This window comes from Toxotes jaculatrix, chromosome 13 (genome assembly GCF_017976425.1).
Source record: "Toxotes jaculatrix isolate fToxJac2 chromosome 13, fToxJac2.pri, whole genome shotgun sequence".
NCBI classification, from domain to species: domain Eukaryota; kingdom Metazoa; phylum Chordata; class Actinopteri; family Toxotidae; genus Toxotes; species Toxotes jaculatrix.
In genome coordinates, this window is record NC_054406.1 from 19,947,733 (window position 1) to 19,966,856 (window position 19,124).

The following is a 19,124-nucleotide window of genomic DNA, read 5'->3' on the forward strand; positions in this document are numbered from 1 at the left end:
TTAATATGATGTGACAGTTTTTTTATTTTTTATTTTAATACCTTCTTTGGTAGTTTCCACTACAGGGGAAATATCTTTCAACAATAACTGTTCCAACTTCTAGCAAGCCACAACATGAACTGCCCCAGGTCACTCCACTCATGCCCTACAGAGACACACACTAGCCATGTGATTGGCCAGTCATTCCCAGCCCTATTCTCCTATTAACAGCTGTGCACCGGCCTCGGTTATTCTTCTTTTGTCATCACGGTCTCAAGAAGAATTGCTCCTTCTATTCATCTGCAGTACATCCAAACCTCTACTATCCTGGTGTCTATCCGCAACTGACAACCTTTGGCTGTCACAATTTCTATGCTTCTCCTTCACAGAGGGTTTACTTGTTTTCATTGAACTGACATGCATAATTTCTTATGGTGGATTTAATATGGACAAAAGATATTTTTTTTCCCCACCAGAAGATGAATTAATAAATGTGGAAACAAAAAGTTTTAGGAGTGATGGAAATTGTCATAGTACCAGGTCGTGTTTATGAGTTTTAGTGGTTTCAGGCAAGTTTGATTCAAATATGCTAATGTTTTTCAGTCCTATTCCAGGCCCAAGTGCTTTGCTAGTAGCTGCATTTGGTGCAGACCCCCTGGAGTTGTACAGGATGTGTGTTAGTACAGTTTGGTTTTTAACTGGAGGCTTTCAGCCAATTCCTCCAGCCACCACCTTTTTCCTTCCCTCTCCTCCAGCTGTTTCAGGTCTTCATACCCAGGTTGAGACTGACCCAAGCTGTCAGGACCTCCCAAGGTTTGGCCTGCTGGGTCAAGACCACCAAACAGGGGCTAACAACTCAGAGGTCCCAGAGAGGCAGAAGAAAGAATCAAAACCAAACACTGCACCAAGCTTGGTGCTGCTTTATTCAGCCCCAAATAACTCAATTTTCAGAGTAAGTCTGGAAAGAGAAAACCCACTCTGAACTGCAGGAAACCTTGAATTACTCTGTAATTTTGTGTATTATGTAAATGTCTCATTGGTTTAAAAAAAAAAAAAAAAAACACACAACAACAACACTTCAGGGCTGTTACCTGTTATCTCAACTCAAAATCACTGGCTTACAGTCCATGGCTAGGAAACAAAAACCCAGAACTAAAATTCTCCCACACAGGAGCAAGAATACAAACTTAGGGGCAAAACTGAAAAACTAGGCACAGGAGAAAGTCCAGAGGGGAAAATACAAGGCTCAGGTACAGGAACATACACAGGGAGTTGATGTAGGGAAGCAGGGCAGAAGCACACACACCAAAAACAACACAAGTACAGACATGGGCTGAGATGCAGACTCAGGTACAGACACAGAGGATCTGACAACTGGACTGGGGAACAATGAGACTTAAATAGACAGGAGGTAATGGGCAACAGGTGACACCAATCAGGGCAGGACAGACAATCAAAAAAGGAGGGAAACTAGACAAAGACAGGAAGTACACAGGGGAATGCAATTCTTTCTTACTTTCAACATAAAGAACAGGAATATCTGAAAAACACCCAAAAGAAACCATAACCAGAGTCTACAGAAAGTCCATTACAACATTAACAGAAATCATAAAAGAATTCAAAACTTACCCAGGGGTGATTATGCCCAAAGAAACCAAGAAACCATAATATTCCAAAGTAATCTAAAAGTCCAAAGATTTGATTGGATTGTTCAAATATGGCTGTGGTTTTTCAGATACAGAGCAGTGTGAGGTTGCAGACGTCCATCAACCTGGACACACACACCCCTCACCCTTGTTGTTAGATGAGCAGGTGGTGCACAAGGGAGAAATTAATGAAGCAGAATCACATTCTTTAAAGTTTTTGCCAACTTGACATCCAGACACACACTTCCTAATATGGTGCTTTGTTAGCAACTGCAGCCCTAGTTTTTTTATGGGCATGGTTAAAATTGGATTTGATTGGATAAACTTATGAAGACACCCCAGTGTTTGGGATGAGTCATCAAAACTATGGTAAAATGTTACAGGAAGGGAACCGTGATCAATTTTAGACAATTTTGGGCCTGTGTTTTTTTATTATTATTTTTTTGTTGTTGTTACTGTGACAACAAAGGTCGAATACACCTGCCACTGGTGCTCTCAGTTTGAAAGACTGGAGGAAAGTTGCAGTGAGAGCAGTGATATGAACAGTAAAGCTGGTGGTTGTAAAACTAAAACAATGAGATGAAAGACACTAAAACAGCTGTAGAGCTGAGGGGTACTGCACGATGAGCGACACCTTTCACATTACATTCCTGTCATTTTGATCCATTGTCAACTAAATTTTTACCTTTTAAACCAAGCCTTAACTCCAGACATGGCAAGCATACAATCAGGCATATGATCCAGTTTTGTGTAACAGTTTTGGCAGGCACTGACAAATGACTAATGTTTTTCATTTGGGTTGGAGGACTTGCTACAAAACCTTCCATTATATATTTCCTGTTCTGTTTTTTTTTTTTTCTGACTCGAAAGTGTCCCATGATTGTTATTCTTAAACATCTTACAAACAGCTTTTTGGTAAGAATGAATTAGATAATGTGTTTTCATATCATTAGACAGAGCAGTGCGCTCTTTGATGTAATATGGCTTCAATACGCACATCTATTATTTTTATGGCCTTTGTTCTCCGTTGTGATTAAAACTACTCAGATCAAATTGGCTCAGTGTTCTGGGGACTTTCACACCTTTATTCATACTGTATATATGTGATAATTGTCCACAGACTGCCTTCCCCCATCCTCCCCCTCCCACCTGTAGCGTTTTCATCTTGGCACCTTCTCCTCCATAACTATCTTGGCTCATATCTCTGAGTGCTTTTTTTCTGCCTGCTCCCTCATTCACTAATCACTAATCAGAGCTCATGGCCCTGCTGGTCTACAGTTAACCTCTAGGCACTTGGGAGATGCTCCTCCACCTCCTCTGCATATGGCCATTGTAGATTTTGGGTGGCAGCCAGAGTGCCCTTTCTCGCCTGCCTACCCGCCAAACGCTGGCGCAGTACTGAGGCATAAAGGCATTTGTATGCCAGTCATGTTTCGGAGGGGCCGCTGGCTCTTTAAGACTGTGGGAAAGAGGGCATTTCTACAGTCAAACAGCCCCGTTTTCACACATTCCTGAGGAGGGCATATTGAGCTCATTATCATAGCTAACTACAATGGCTCTTTGTGCGGGATATGGGATTTGGTGAGGTGCCAGATATCCTCGGGTGCATGTGTAGATGCACATGTGTGAATCTTTCTTCATTTTTTTTTTTTGTGTGCACACTGAAACGTAACAGATAAATTCGGTAATACCTGGTGTGAATTGTGAGGTATCACAAGACTGAATGAAGGACGATGTGTTTGAAAGCTCTGGAAGTGTGAAAATCTATTAAATATCACCTTACTGTTTGTAAGATCAGACCTTTCAAGCTCATTATGAATGTATGCACTTAAAATGCATTACACAATGTGTGGCAGGTACTGTTTTCTAGTAAGACACTCTTTAGGTATAAGTTTATAAAATGGAATAACTAGTGTTTGATTAATTTGATTAAGAGAGAGTTGCAAATTATTAGGTACAGCTACACACAGTGATTGAGTTCAGTGCACTGGCTCTTCATACAGGCTGGAAATATTGTATATTCATGTTATAGTCAACAAATTGCATGAAGAGACCAAAACCAACAATGTGTTGGTCTGTCTCTCAGTGTCTGTCTGTCTCACTGCTCTTCCCTGTCTGTCATCACTGAGCCCGTTGGTTCCTACCAAAGAAGTAAAATTTGAAACACAGCTCACATTTATATAGTTTTAACTTTTAAAATGATTCTTAAAACAGTTGTGAAATGTACTTTTTAAAAATAAAACTTTTTAGTACATGTTAGTCAAACAGGAAATAGTGCATTTGTCAGGGACTATTTTTAGCTGTGGATTAATCCACATTTGATCTTCTAGTGAGTATTTCCAGCAGCAGGGCGATGTGTGTGGGACTGAAGCAAGATAAACTGCAGCATGTGTGTGTTCATGGTAATGAACAAACATCACCCACTGCAACAGTGTTGCTCATTGATGTTTGTTTGATGTTTATTTGGATCCCCATTAGCTGTTACCACTGCAAAAGCTGCTCTTCCTGGAGTCCATAGGCACAAAAATATCTACGGCAGTTTCATGTGATTGTGTAAATAAACATACACAGATCAACCACAACGTTTAAACCTGTAACTGGTTTTAATGTTGTGGCTGATCGGTGTTAGTATTGCACACATAGATATATGCACATACATAATACATGTACTTACATATGAAATGTAATAAGAAAAATAAAACAAGGTACAGCTCTAGTTTTTAATGCACACGTCCTCATTATATTCAAAAACTATGTAAGTCCATTCAAATCAGCCTTAACTCTATCAGTGATTCAACAGAAGTTTCAACATTTTTTTTTTTTATTTATCAAAAGTGATCTTATTCAGGGATTTTCTGATAAACGATGGTAAATTCTTCCACTGAACAGCCGCCCTGCAGAGAACAGTCTTCTTTAATGCTCCAGTTCCAGGTTGCAGAAGAGCTGCCTTATCCATTGTCACTTGTCTGCTTTTGTCATAATGCTTATTCCTAGAGAGGAGCTGTTCTTCAGAAAAGGAGAAGGTTAAGAGACTATACACCCACCTCTGACCTACATGCATTCCCTCATCATCTCGTCTGAACAGTCCAGGATCAGACATGCAGCTCGATCCTGAGCTGAATCTGAAGCTTCAGTGGATCCTTTTTTTTTTTTTTTTTGCTGCACTGGATAAAAATCACAGGCTAATAGTCCTGATGTGTGAAAACCAAGTGTTGTACCACCAGCTGTGATGTGTTTTTAACAGTTTTTGTAAAACAGTGAGCCTCTGTGGAATATAGGAATAAGGTGTACCAGGCTCTGGATACACACACTGTACTTGTTAGAAGGATCATTGATGGTTTTGGTCTAGTCATGGTATTTTATTGACAATAATAAAACTTATAACCGGCTCGGTTAGATAGTTTGATAGAGCCCTTTAAGCTAAAAGTTGATCTTTTGTGTTTGCAAAGCAGTTACCACTGTCTGTGTTTGCAACCCTGGTGTGTCTGCATGTGTAATGTGGTAGGTATGTTTGACTCAATGATTGTGTGTTGTAGTAGTAGTGATGATGGCAGAGAGGGGGGAGGATGTATTGTGTTACACAGGAACACATTAGCAGGCAGCCGCTCTGAAAGTGGCGCGCTCGTTTCCTACTAGGATGCTCCCAACAGCCACACTGATCGAAGTCGACATCAACAGCTTTCCCCCCACCTTCCCTCCCCGCAACACACACACATATGCAAACACACACACAAAGTAGCAGCAGCAGCAGCAACAAAACATTTTCTAGGACAAAAATGGCGACAGCAGAAGAATCAATTGGAATCTTCCTTCTCCAGTGACACCAGAGAAACAGAGCCGAGCAGAAGAAGTTACTGAAAGAGATGCAGTGCGAGGCCATCATATTTCAGCACGTATTCCCGCTTGCAGACTGAAAATGGAGACCCCCCACCCTGAACGTATCACCTTATCATCTAGACCCCGTCTCCGACTCTCCTTCTCTGCATGTGGCCAAACAGAAAGGGAGGGCCACTCTCCCTCTGCTGGGAAAAAGGTTAAAAGGGGCTGTCTTTCATCAGCTCATCATCCTCAACTCTGCCTGCATAATTTATGGGCTTGTTACTGTAATCAAAAATTCTTATTTATTTATTTATTTTTTAATGGTGGGGGTGGGTGGTTGGGGGGGGGGGGGGGGGGGGGGGGGTGCATGTTGGAGGCTGCGCTCTCCCACACAAACAGTTTCAAACAGCGAGCCCGGGCCTTTTCATGTGAAATGAGTTACTGCTGTGATGTCCCTCGGGTAAGAAGGCACACACAACACATACACAAAGTTGTGGTGAAAAACTGTGTACTCATGCAGCACAATATCTCAAACTTCCCTCTGCTCCGCTCATGAATGTTAATGAGGGCAGAACGTACAGACAGATTCGCACACTGTAAACTAATGCAGCGCCTGTGATGGTGCTGGTTTACAGGCTATTGTTGGCCAAACGAATTGATCATGAGGTCATGTTGTGTGTTTTTTTTTTTTTTTTTGTGCCCACTTTATCTGTAACAACTGCGCAGTTGCATCACGAATCTCCTAGCAACCAGTTCTTGCACCACATTAAGAGATGGCTGTGGGAAATTAATGGAAAAATATGTACCAAAACCAAATATGTATGCAATAAAATATTCTCAAACAACTCTGATATTAAGTTTGGGAGAAAATTTGGAAGAAAAATAACGGCTGGAATAATTGGATTTTTATAAGCGACTGAACACCAGCTTGTGAAATGCTGCTTAATTTATAACACTGACATATTACTTTAAAAACCATTTATGTGAATTGCTGTGGTTTGACTTTCAGTCACTGAAATTTCTATACAGGATTTTGAAGTTTCTCTTTTAATTTAGAAAGCTGATGTCTCTTTCTGGATTTGCAGATTCAGGTTGAAAAATCTATCACCTGAAGTCTTCAATCGCTCAAATGAGCATTTTCTTCTTTTTTTTTTCTTTTTGGGTCATATGATTGACAGAATGTAACCTAATGTGACAGACGTCTGATCAATACCAATCGAGCTTCATTGCTGAATTTTACTAAGCCAGTGTGGCTTCACTTTAATTTTAGATCTGAAATGTCCAAGTGAGTTTGAGCCATTTCATTGTATTTAATGAGTCTTTTTTTTTTGTCGTTGTTGTTTATGCTATAGAAACATTAAAAAAAATACATATATAATGTAAAGATTTTATATATATACAAATTTAGCATTTATTTATGCTTTAAATTCAGTGATTAGTTCAGTGGTAAATGTCAGTTAATTTTTAATACTTAGTGTTCAATTCCTCACACGATTCTCATCCCTGTGGCATCTCTTTGATTCTGTAGATGAAGCATTACGTTAGCTGAGGCAGAGCACTGAGAGCCTGCCTGCTATCAGGTAATTACCAGCCAACACTGGCAATCAGCAATCATGTTTAAAGAAGTTACATATGCAGTGTTTATAAGTTGACACTCACAAGTCAACTCACACTCTCTCTCTTATCATTCATGCTGCTGCTGCTGCTCATGCTGCTTGTTCCCACCTGCTACATGCTACTGTTACAATAATCTTATTATTAATTTGACTTCCACAGGCATCTTTCCTTGTGAATTATACAGTAGCTCAGGGTTATTTGTTTTCTGGGGTCTGTTTTTTTAGCACAGGGAAAATACAGTTAGCTTGATTGATTGATTGATTGTTTATTGATTGTCGATTGACAGAGCTTTCTTGATAGCTGTTATCAGTGTTAGCTTTTCTGGGGGTGAGTTTGTTTTCGGATTTCCAGGGTTGATTTCCTTTTTGTGTGGTCAGTAGAGACAGTGGTACAGGTGAGTCCCGTGGTTTTGTTCAGAGTACGGTCAGTGATTTAAAAGTAACAGCATAAACCTCCAGAAGAAACCAGACTGTGGAATCACATTTAGGTCAAATGTGAATCTTTATCATTTTGATGAGGAATCTCCAAAATCTGTTAGTGTGTGAGAGATAAAAGTTTGGTTGACTGATTATCACAATGTATTTTAAAACATTTTGGTGCCATAAAATAACTCAAAATCTGTACATTTAAATAAATAAATAAATATAAAATAGATGAACAAACATTTAGATTATATTTAATATTTGAGATTCCATGGTTGTTGTTTTTTTTTCCATCTTTATTTTTTATTTGTTCTGTGCTTTCATTTCAGAAACACTGAGACATCAGACCATGTACATTTCAGTAACTATTGGAAAAATGCAAGTGTTATAACATTTTTGACTGGTAGTGTTTATTAACTCCAAACCACTCGCTCAGTGAAAGAGAGTGATCACAACTCCAACTCTCCACTCTTGCTGCTGGATTAGTTAAGGTACCAACACATCTCAGAACATGCTGCTTTATTATATTTTGGGGGAGCATCTTAAAAAGCAGAGCCTTTTCTGCCAAATGTTGCTCTCCACATGCAACTATACCGACATGTTGAGTCGCTCTGTAACAACTTTACTTTTCCAGTTCTTGCTGAGTAGACAGAAGGTGTATTTTATCAAGTTCCACTGCTCTATATGTTGTCTCCAGATTCACACTGTCACTGCAGCTGTGTGATACTGAACTCCTCTCGGCAGTGAACTGTCATGCCTGTCCCACTGATGTCCCCTGCAGAGGCAGAGATGGGCGGAAACTCTCCATCATTGCAGCTGGAATGGTGTGTGTGTGTTGCATGTGAACGTGCTGCATGAAAACACGCATGTGGGTAGGAATGTTGGTACACTGTGTTTATAGTGTGTGTGTGTGTGAGAGAGAGAAAGAGACCAAGCTGCCTAACGAGTGATGAACACACAGCCATCTCACACTATCGGAATCTTTCACCACAGCCTTAAATACACTGTCCTGACAGTCACCACTGAGGGGAAAAAGGAAGTTGTTGGCCGCAGAAACCTGCGATTTTACATGATTCAGCCGCCGGTCATCCACCTCATCAAACCCTGGTCCATACCAGGGCTTTTGATAATGCAGCCTCCTTCCCACATGGCTACCGGCAAGCTGACCTGAGAAGCTGGGCGATGAGTCTCGAGTCTGGCCAAACACATTCCTACCCAGCCACTAGTCTCTCTCCACCCTGTGGGCTGAAGGCCTGAAGCCCATTCCTGGGCTCTTCCTCTGCACTTCTGGTAACTCACAGTACATGTGCTCAGAATTTAAGGTCCAACATTCTTATGATAAGATAACATAACATGAGAGTGTACTGATGTCTGCATATTCTTACTTCATGTAGTTTTTTTCCCTTAAATTTTAACTTATTCATTGTTTCTTAATAGTAATATCAGTTTTTTAAATTTACAATTAATATCTTTTTGTTTAAACAGGAGAGCATAGACTAATGAACAGATTAAAGACAAATATATTTTTTTGAAAATTCCTATAAATCAGGAATGAATAGCTTTATTATTAGTAGGTCAGTCATCGTATTAAACCAGACAGAAACACCCCAAACACAGAAAGACACTTGAGTGAACCAGTGTAACAGTAAAACAAGGGGAGCTGCACATTCTGGTGACAGTTCTCTTTAGGTTCATTGTAACAGGTCCTCCAACCTGAACAACCATGGTTGTTTGTAACTACGCTCTGATACAACCCATAGGAGCGTCTCCTGAAATCCCACCCCTTTGGCAGCAGGCATACCAGACCTTTGTTGTCAAGGTTACAATAACAGCTTATGGAACGCTTGTGGTTTGGTTAGGTCTAGGGAACGATCATAATTCAGACTAAAATGAATCCTTCCTTAAGATTAGAGGACCTTTGTTGCCATGGTTATAATAATAAAAATATGGAGTGTACAGGTGGCACAATGTTGTACCTTATGCATGTAGTGAAGGTTGTGGACTGGTCAAAGAAACAACGATGACAATCAGTTTGAAATGGGAAACTAATATTGGTCTCAGGTTCCAGAGTCCTGTGTGCTGTCGATCGATCCATCCACCCAAACCTCCTCCTAACAAAGTCTATGTCCTACATCACCTGGCTTCTTCCATTGCTCCTGTTCATGACTACAAGCGACCCTCTTTCACACTGTCACATTGTTTTCACATTTAACACATTGTTAGTATAACTCGTTATTTGTAGCTGCTATAAATATATACTATATGGCCAAAAGTATGTCTGAAACCTGACATCTGTATGTGATTTTGAACATATGATTAAAAAAACACGGGCATTAATGTGCTACTATAACAGACTCCACCACTGAGGTTTTAGTCTTTCCATCAGGTATTGGAACCTGGCTGCAGTGAGCATCAGTAAGGTGCAACACTGATGTTTAGTGATCGGGCCTGACTCACAGTCTATGTTCTGGTTCATCCCAAAGATGCTGGAGGGGTTTGAGGTCAAGTTCTTCCACAGTAGTCCTTTATGGACCTGGATTTATATGCAGGGCAAAGTTATGTTGAAACAGGGAAGCGACAAACACATGGTCTTTAAACTCTCCTGCTTGAGTTTCTTCAGGTATACAGCAGTCAGAAACAGTGACTGTCATAACGAGTGATGGAAATGCTTGTCATTGTAAGTCATTGTAAATAGAGCTCAAAGGAATGCTGATACATCTCAGAAGTCAGAAGAGTCTGAGACAGAACGTGAGCTGAACAAAAGAACTGAAATCTAATTATTCAGTGACAGTTACTTGACTTTACAGACAGGTTTCATCTGTTCCAGTCAGTGTGATAATGACCTTACACGTGTGTGAGCTGTTGTTCACATAGGTGGCATACATGCAAAACAAAGCCGGAGCAGTCAGACCTACAGTCTGCGCTTTCTTTGAACTCTCCCATCATCAATAGAATTTCTGTGCAACATCAGGCTCATATATCAGAGCAAATTAAATGTATGTACTTTTGTTTTATACATTGTTTACCTTTGGTTGATTTCTATACACATCTACAGACCTGCAAATTATAAGAATAGGCTTATGTTATATTATATATTATATTATATTATATTATATCATTGAAACAAGTGACCCAGCAGGATCCATGAAGAACTGGCTCGGAAACAAAAGTAAACAAACGTGTGTGTCCACATACTTCTGGCCATATAGTATAGGATTTAGATGACTCATTTGATAACTTGTGTGGATAATGGCTACTACATGTAATAACAACATTATTATTGGTAGTAATGATAATAACACCAGTGTCTTTTTTTTCCAGAGCTCATTATGGGGAAAAAAATCAGGAAAAAGAAAACACGACAGAAAAAGAAAAAGTGTTGGCTTTTGTTCTGACACCACCCAGCTCTTGCCTGTTAATGATTTTTTGCTGACCGAAAGCTAAAGTTTAGGGATGAACAGCCACCGTGGAGGAGCGTTTCTTTCACTGCGCTGCTAACTTTTTTGCTTGTCCTCCTGAAAACAGGTGCCATCAGCTACGAATGATAGGAATTTCAGAGGGAAGCGAGACTGAGGGGAGATAAAGAGAGCGAAGAGGCCTTTGAGTAACAGCTCATCTTTTATTTGGCAACACTTCAGATGTAGCCCGTTTACCACGTCTAGACGAGACAGCTTTCAAAGCCCAGGGTAGGGTACTGTTTTTTTTTTTTAACCCAAGTATATAAAAGCTATTTACTGTAACAGCAGAAGACAGACATCTCTTTTAGTTTTCCTACCACAGAAGCTCTACTTCTCCTCTCCGTTGCAGATGAGTTTGTCAGATGCCTCCGTCCACCTCTCTTTCTCTCCGCGTAACCCTCCTCCTCTCTCTTCTAGCAGTCTGTTTGAAGCTGTGAAAGAAGTGAGACAATCTGATCCCGTTTGATGGATAATTTGAAAAACCCAACGTGCGAGATCAGGGCTGAGACGATGTTCGTTTTCTGTTGGCTGGACTTCAGAAAACAGCGGCTTGTTCTTTTTCTGTGGCCCTTTAAATCCGACAGTCAGCGCGTTGAGACCGCTTATGTACTCTAACTACAGCCACAAGCTTTTCATGTGGCTCCTCATGCTGTTTTGCTGTTGAGAAACCTCATATTAAAAGATGTGTAGTGCAGAGAGGACGTTCTACTTCAAATATTTGTGGTGTTATATCAGGTGTGTCAGAATGAACGCAGAGTCAGTCCCAGCATTCCTCTGTTTTTCTGCTTAATTTCTTCAATTCAAAAACAACTTCAACAAACACTCTTAAATAATTAATAACAGCAGGACATTTTTTTTTTGTCGTTGATATGACTGAGTTTTATGATGGACTCTGACTGTGGAATTTACTAAGAATTTACCCAGAACTGATTCCACTGAGGGATTTGATCAGATTCAACAAATACATGCATCAAGGAATTGTATTTATTCAATGTTGGTTCTCAGACTGGTTCCACTAGTCTAGATGAGTTTCACCAAGCCTGGAAAGACAGTCCAATCCTGTATTTAAAAAAGCCCTCTGTAGTGCCAGAACCTCCCATTATTCATCATTAATAGAGGAAAATAAGAACAAACCCTGAGGTTCCTTTTCAGCAGGCTGAACTTTGTCAAGTTACTTTACTTTACTTGACTCTTAACACCTTGGAAAATCATTATCTAATCATACAGTTATTCTGGATGGCATCACCTTGTCCTCCAGTTCTACTGTGACGAAGCCTGGGTTCATTTTTGACTGGGACATGTCCTTTGCCTGCCTTCTTCCATAGAAACATCCAGTCTATGATATTGTAAGGTCCTGACCTTTATCTGTGAAGAGCTTTCATATAATGTATGTGATGATCCGGTGTATATATATAAATAACTTTTACTGAACCATGGTTGCTAGCCAACAAAATGCTACACCAACTAAAGTAAAAATACCCGTCATTAATCTACACGTGTAACTCATTTTGATCTTGCTTTCCTAATATAAACATCATTAATCATCGTTCCTGAGCCTCAGAATTCCTGCTGTTTGCTGGACAACATGGAGCTGAAGAGGAGGAGGTGAGCAAGACTTGGACAGGAGTCCAACTAAAACTTTGACAAGTTTTAAAACTGGGAAGGAGAGATTTCATTCATCGCTGTCAATCTGAAGAACAGAGAGCGGTGACATGATATTATTGAAACTGTCTGTCCAGTGAAGATAACATTACACACTGCTCACGCTTTCTCTCACACATACACAGGCTACTTTTCTCTTCCTCTCTCTTACTCTGACCCGTAACGTCTCCACATGTGTTTATTCTCTATGTGCTTTTGGTTATATTTCCTCTATGGTCCTCAGCTGTCCCTCAGACTCCAGTTTCAAAATGGATAGTGTTATTTAAGTCCTGTATTTAAGTTCATTTTCCTTCCTACCATAAGTTGATTTGGACCTCCACAATCACGCAAATATGATACACTTTTAAAATGACAGTAGTGTGGTTCTCACTGAGAAGCTACATCTTTGTTTGTTGTTGGTTACACAAATAACTTAACTAATAAGTTCAGGCTCAGCTGTTGCTGTCTTTACTTTGTCTTTCCCACCAGTTGAATTTAAAACAGCAAAGAAATACCTAAACAAATTAAATTCAAAAATTTAATTGAATTGTCTAATTGTTGTCCACATGGTATCTACTGTATTTTCTTCTTCAGTGTAACATAAAAAAAATTATGTTAAATGCTGAAATCTATGTTGTTGTTGTTTTGGAATGGAGCTGCCAGGAGCTCAAATGTTTCCCTGTCTAACTCTTGAAATTTGACCATTTTCCTGCCAAAACATTAAAATATCCTCTTTTAACTACAGAATAAATTCTCTAACACAACCCACTAAACAACATCCTCTCCATCATGGGACACAGCGTCTCTCTACTGAGAACCAGCATTAAATAATAAAATTTCTCCACGCATATATTTGTTGAATTTCATCAAAAGCCTCAGTGGAATCAGTTCTGGATAAATTATTAGTGAATTTTACAATCAAATACTCCATAAAACTCCATGTATCCACCATATCAATGACAAATGATGACTTGCTATTATGAATTATTTCAGAGAATTTGTTGAAATTGTGTTGCAGTAATCCAGCAGGAAAACATGGACATGCGGATAACCTCCAAGTCCATTTAGATAAACTCGATAAACAAACTGTAAGCCATAGACACTGCTCCCCTCCACTCATGGATCTGACCACAGGACACAGAGAGGCATGGGCTGAAGGCAACACACAGACCGTACCAACTTAGACCAGATTTTTCTTTTGACATAAAAAGAAAAACATCTCATCAAACGAAAAATGTAAATGATGCTATGATGAATTAAAAATTACACGGAGGGGCTTTAAGAAGATGTGAAGATTGTCTGGTCTCTTTGAGGAGGTACTGTAATTCCACAGATTTTAGATTTAACACAGCAACAGCTTCATGTACTGCTTTAGAATCGCAGGCAGTCAAATGTAGGCTTGAAGGCCACTGTCATTAAATGGACTCCAAAAACGCTGGAGCCTACATTTCCCATAATGAAACACAATGCATCTTTTGTTAGACCCCTCTGGTAAAGACCCTCCAGAGTCCACACCTGTTTGTAAAGCACAAAAACGTTACTTCTTACAGCTATATCTACTCCCTCTCCCTTGTAAAAAAATCCAGAATCTATGAATATGCAAATATTTTTCATATCAGAATTTTAACTCCTGGATACAACACGTCTCCTACTTCACATGTGCAGAGAAGTGCAGAGAAACTTTCCTCCCTCAGCAGATGAATTTGAGAACTCTGCTCAAATTCCTATGCACATTCAAAGGTTTCCTTTCACTTGAATGGGACAGTGGTCTCAGACCTTTGGACCCCACTGCTTGTGTCATCATCCTGCACAGTGAGGCTCAGACATCCAAGTAAATTAACAATGAGCAGAACACATTTTTGAGTGGAGGGTGACTTTGTATGACTTGTATTGGATTTAACAATAAGGGCATCAGATCAAATAAAGCTCCTGTGTGTGGTTTAATTTGGAGGACGTGTTGGTAAAACCAGTGGAGTACTGCTTTAACTCCAACCATGAGTCTTGTCCATGAGTCTGAAGCAGGTGTGATGACCACCTGCTCACTCACTGTGAGGATAAGAGCATGAGACCCTAGGCTGAGCTTAAAGGCTAAGTTTCAAATAGTAAAGAACTGCCACACTGAGTGGTGTAGTAGAACTATGTTTCCAAGCCGCAGGGTGTCCTTCTCCGCCTCGCCGGTGGGATCCTGGGCTGCTCTGATGACGGGGTGTGACTGTGGCTTCTGGGGAGTGTCTGGAATGGGTGCCATCTCCCTGCGGTGCTCCACAGAGGCCTGATGACGGGAAGAGAGGGGACATTTCACCATTTCAAACCGTCCATTGGTTGACATGGGAAGACAGGGAGGAGGAGGAGGAGGATGCGAGGTGGGTGAAAATGGAGGGTGCATGGGAATGGCTTATTCGCTCCTCCACCGCCCAGCAGATCTGGCATATCACCAGCGTTATGGCGGTAATTGATTCTCTCTGTGCCATTAGTCTCTGAGACAAAGATGCGCCAACGAGAGGGGGTGCTGTCACTTAGAGGCTGGCATGGCGCCCAGCCACACACTCTCAGCACACAAATAGATACATGCAAAGATATACTCCTTTTACGGGCGCGCACACACATTTAGTTTTTTAACACAGACGCAAAGTAGCACACAAAGTAGCATCACTATAATGTCAGCTGTCAAGATCTGTTGAAGCTCAATGCTCATTTGCAAACAGGCCAAACACCAACAATATATAGCATAAACATGGTCAATGCAGAACTCCACACACAGAGAAATCAAAGGGAATGCAAACGACTGGTGATCAGATTTGACATTCTCCTCTTATACATGATATTATTCTGTTTGTGTTATGTTTGTGAGGTTACTGCGGTCGCGGCAGAACAGCATTCCTCCATGAGACACGCACACACGGACACACACACACACTTGAATATGAAAAGAGAACTCCCCAGACAAAGAGCAGGGCATGTCTTTATCTCATTAAAGTTAACGAGAGGCTGCTGTCTTCTGCCTGCAGACCAGCAGTAATCTGATGCAGAAGCTGCGCCGTGGACATCAGGCCTCAGCGCCATCACTGCCACCGCTGTGATGCTCATCTCCGTCATAACACTCATCGCCAAAACCTGTCTCCGCTGTTACCGCTGACACCTTAATGCTCATTGTCGTCATGGTGATGATTCTCATCACCGCTGTAACAGTCATTATGGAAATCTTCGCTGTTGCCACGTCACCACGTCATCGTTACTGTTGACACGTGAATGCCAAACACTGTACGCCATCACCATGGCAATTGTCTTTTGTCATCCTCTTCGATGCTGTTTCTCATCGCCATGGTCACGGCAGCAGTACCTGCTTCACACAGAGGAAAAGAGGTGGAACAAAAGCAGGTAGTACACACAAACACACACACACACACACACACACACACACACACACACAAAGGAGCACATGCACAGAATGCCAATTAAACAAATGAAGGATAAGCTAGCGGAGACAACAGCCCCTTTAAGTCAGTTACAAGCTAATTAAAGAACATATAGCATACAATCTAAGATCACTCAGATCAGTTTGCCCTCAGGCGCTGCAAGCTGCATGATAAGCCTTCTTCCACATCTCTAAAGTGAGCCCTGCATGTAGGGACTGATGTAAAAAAAAAAGGGGTATAAATTGGTGGCACCCCTCCATCACACCAGTAACCAGCCATGTCTCACTTTATTCCTCTCGCCTCTCAAGGCCTGCTACTACTTGGATGCTCATTTGGAGTCAGTAATTAATTGGAGCCTCTATTTTTTTTTTCATCTATTTTTGTTTGGCTGTTGACCGACGTGTGGTCCTCTCACGCACTCGTCTTCAGGTCGACGTGGCTCCCTAATTAAGACTCCAGAGGACGGCTAATTGCTGTTGCGTGCCTCTCGGCGGAGCAAGGGAGCCTTCTCCCGGCGCTGCCCGGAAAGAGCGCCCAAGCGCTGAATTAAAGGGGCTTATGTAAGCTTGCGGTGAAACTATTAAACACCAACCAACTTTTCCTTGTGAGGAACTGCCACTTGATTTAATGGGCCTCATTAAAAGTGCACATCACAGAGCTCCAAACCACTCTCTCCAGCCTCACACGACAATGGGATAATGATTCCTCCTCCATGCTGTCAGAGCCTAATCCTAAATATTGAACAGTGCTATTGCTCCTGCAGAACAATCCAAAATGGGCTGCAGCGTTCTTAAAAGGAAGGATTCACATCATTTGTCTTTTTTGACAAGGGGCAGAGAGGAGCAGCTGAAGGAATAGATGGCACTGAGCAGCTCGGTGTTGTTTATTGGGAAAGTTAAATGGAGAAATATGGAGCTGAATGAAGAAAGATCCCGTTTCAAGCTGAAATACTGTTCTTATTGCATTGCTTAAAATTTTAAATAAGCTTCTGCTGATGGGGCGAGATCAAATACATGTTGGTACTGTTTATTAGGCATGGCTGAGACATGAATAAACACTGCATCTATCAATATACATTTCAATACCTTTGCACTTACATACTTATGAACAAAAAGCTGTAAGGCAAACATAGACCTGAAGACACAGTGATATAAAAACTACATTTCTATCCTCTGTCCTTGTGTTAATTGTTCTGCTGTCACATTTTTGTTTTTTCTCATCAAAATCCTATGATGACAAACAGGATTCATCTTGCAGTCAGAGCTACATTATTCAATTTAATGTGATTTGGAGAAACCAGCTCACGGCTCCCCGTTAGCCTGTGGGTCGCAGTGGCCACCTCTACAGCTGAAGAGCTCGATACAGATTAAAGAACAGTTTCAACCTAATGTTTGCTATAGGTACATTAGCTGACATTAGCCACTTTAAAATAGTGGTCATACCAGATCCAACAAAGGCTGTAGCAGCAAAACCCTGAGTGCACTGGACTGAGCAGGGGATCATGGTCTCACTTTAAGAGAGAAACGTGATATGAGTTTATTAGGCCATCATTTAAACTTCCCTCTATCTCAGGTATATTTAATCTTTAATCTTCCATTGACTTTAATCTAAAATATCACAAGCTGCCACAAGTTCTTCCATGTGAACTGAAATCAAAATCTGTAAAAACAGAGTCCAAAGAAAGACAGAAGAATCTGGAAAGTATAGATTCTGTAGGAGAAACCAAGTGAGGAAACATAGCAGCAACAATTACTTAAGAGATACAATTAAGGCATGAGCACAGTAAAGACCACTACCACAATGGACGCTTCAGTAGATACCCTTGAAACATTCCTTCACTTCAAACACATAACTTGTGTTTCTCACAGAAAAAAAAATCTCTATGAGAAGAAAGAGATGGTAAAAAAAAACAAAAAAAAAAAAACAAAAACAAATCAGGAAGAAGCTGGAAATGAGTCCAACTCATGCATAACTTCAAACACTCTATCTTCAAAGTTGCATAACATTAAAAACCAAGCCCACTCCGAGTTCTCAACATCAAAAAACCAGCCAGCATCGAGGGGACACTGCTGAGCCTGCTGAGCCATGCCCTCGCTCTGAGGCACAACATGCACCCACCCTCCTCTTCATCTCCATCCTTTGTCGTCCCGTGCTATCGTCCTTGGGGTATTTGTTACCGCAGAGCAATACAGCATTGTGAGTAAGAGAAGGGCCAGGTGGTAACGCGCATAATGACTTCGCACCCCAAGAGCAAGCAGACTGAACACAGGAACCCTCTGAATTCTTTCCACCAAAATGGCTTTTATATCACATGCATACATTTTTTCTGTCTGAGTGTGAAAGCCTGTGACTAAAATGGAGGGTATGAAGCAGTGGTTGCCAACCGTCTTTGTTTGATGTACCCTCACAGCCCTGAACTCATGTATCTCTTCATCCACACCTCCTCTTATGTGCTCAGATGAACTGATTTTAAACTGAATGTGTTTTTTAATACTATTAACCATTGACTGTCAAACGTCACATGACTGGAATGATCAGTGTTTAGGTTGGTTTGGAGAACTTTGTAGTCCTACTACCACCACTTGGAGCAGCAGAGGTTGAATTATTCATCCATTACCTTAAAGCAAGTCTATGTAACTTTGACTGAAGAGCTGCCAATGTGGCCACAAGTGACCAGACCAACTAAACCTGTAGCTGCAAAACCACTGGAAATATTGAATTAATACATTACGTCATCTTGCTGGAGCTCTTTCACACACTTACTACATTACTTTGTTTTAATATTTAATATTTAGTACTTTAAAATAACCACCGTACATTCTCAGTCTCTGCCACAGTCATGGCTGTGGCTTCAGTTTATCCCCTGTGTCTCTGGTGTTTTTTTCCCTTTCCCCTGCATCTCCTGTCTTCCCCTCTGTCTGTCTCTGTCTTTCTATGTGTCTGTGTAGTGGGTGTGGTGCTCCTCACTCCCTTCCAGCTGCCTGATTGTCAATCTGTCACACCTGCAATCCATCTCCTCATCAGCCCAGCAGTATCTCTGACCAGGTTCTTCATCCACTCTTTGCCAAATCTTTGCTTCAGCCAGTTTGGTATCAAGAGATCATGGCTTCTAAGAGTTGTTTATAC

At 40.9% G+C, this 19,124-nt stretch overlaps 1 protein-coding gene across 1 annotated transcript in view; it reads right to left on the reverse strand.

Moving 5' to 3' along the window:
- The window catches only part of LOC121192203 (schlafen-like protein 1), a 36,734-nt gene extending 20,959 nt beyond the window's left edge, over positions 1-15,775 (reverse strand). Inside the window, exons 1-2 of the mRNA XM_041053784.1 lie at positions 15,713-15,775; positions 14,702-14,854 (exon numbers count right to left, since the gene is read on the reverse strand). Of these exons, the coding sequence (XP_040909718.1) occupies positions 14,702-14,854; positions 15,713-15,775 (216 nt within the window). The remainder of the gene's footprint in view (positions 1-14,701; positions 14,855-15,712) is intronic.
- Positions 15,776-19,124: the final 3,349 nt, after the last annotated feature.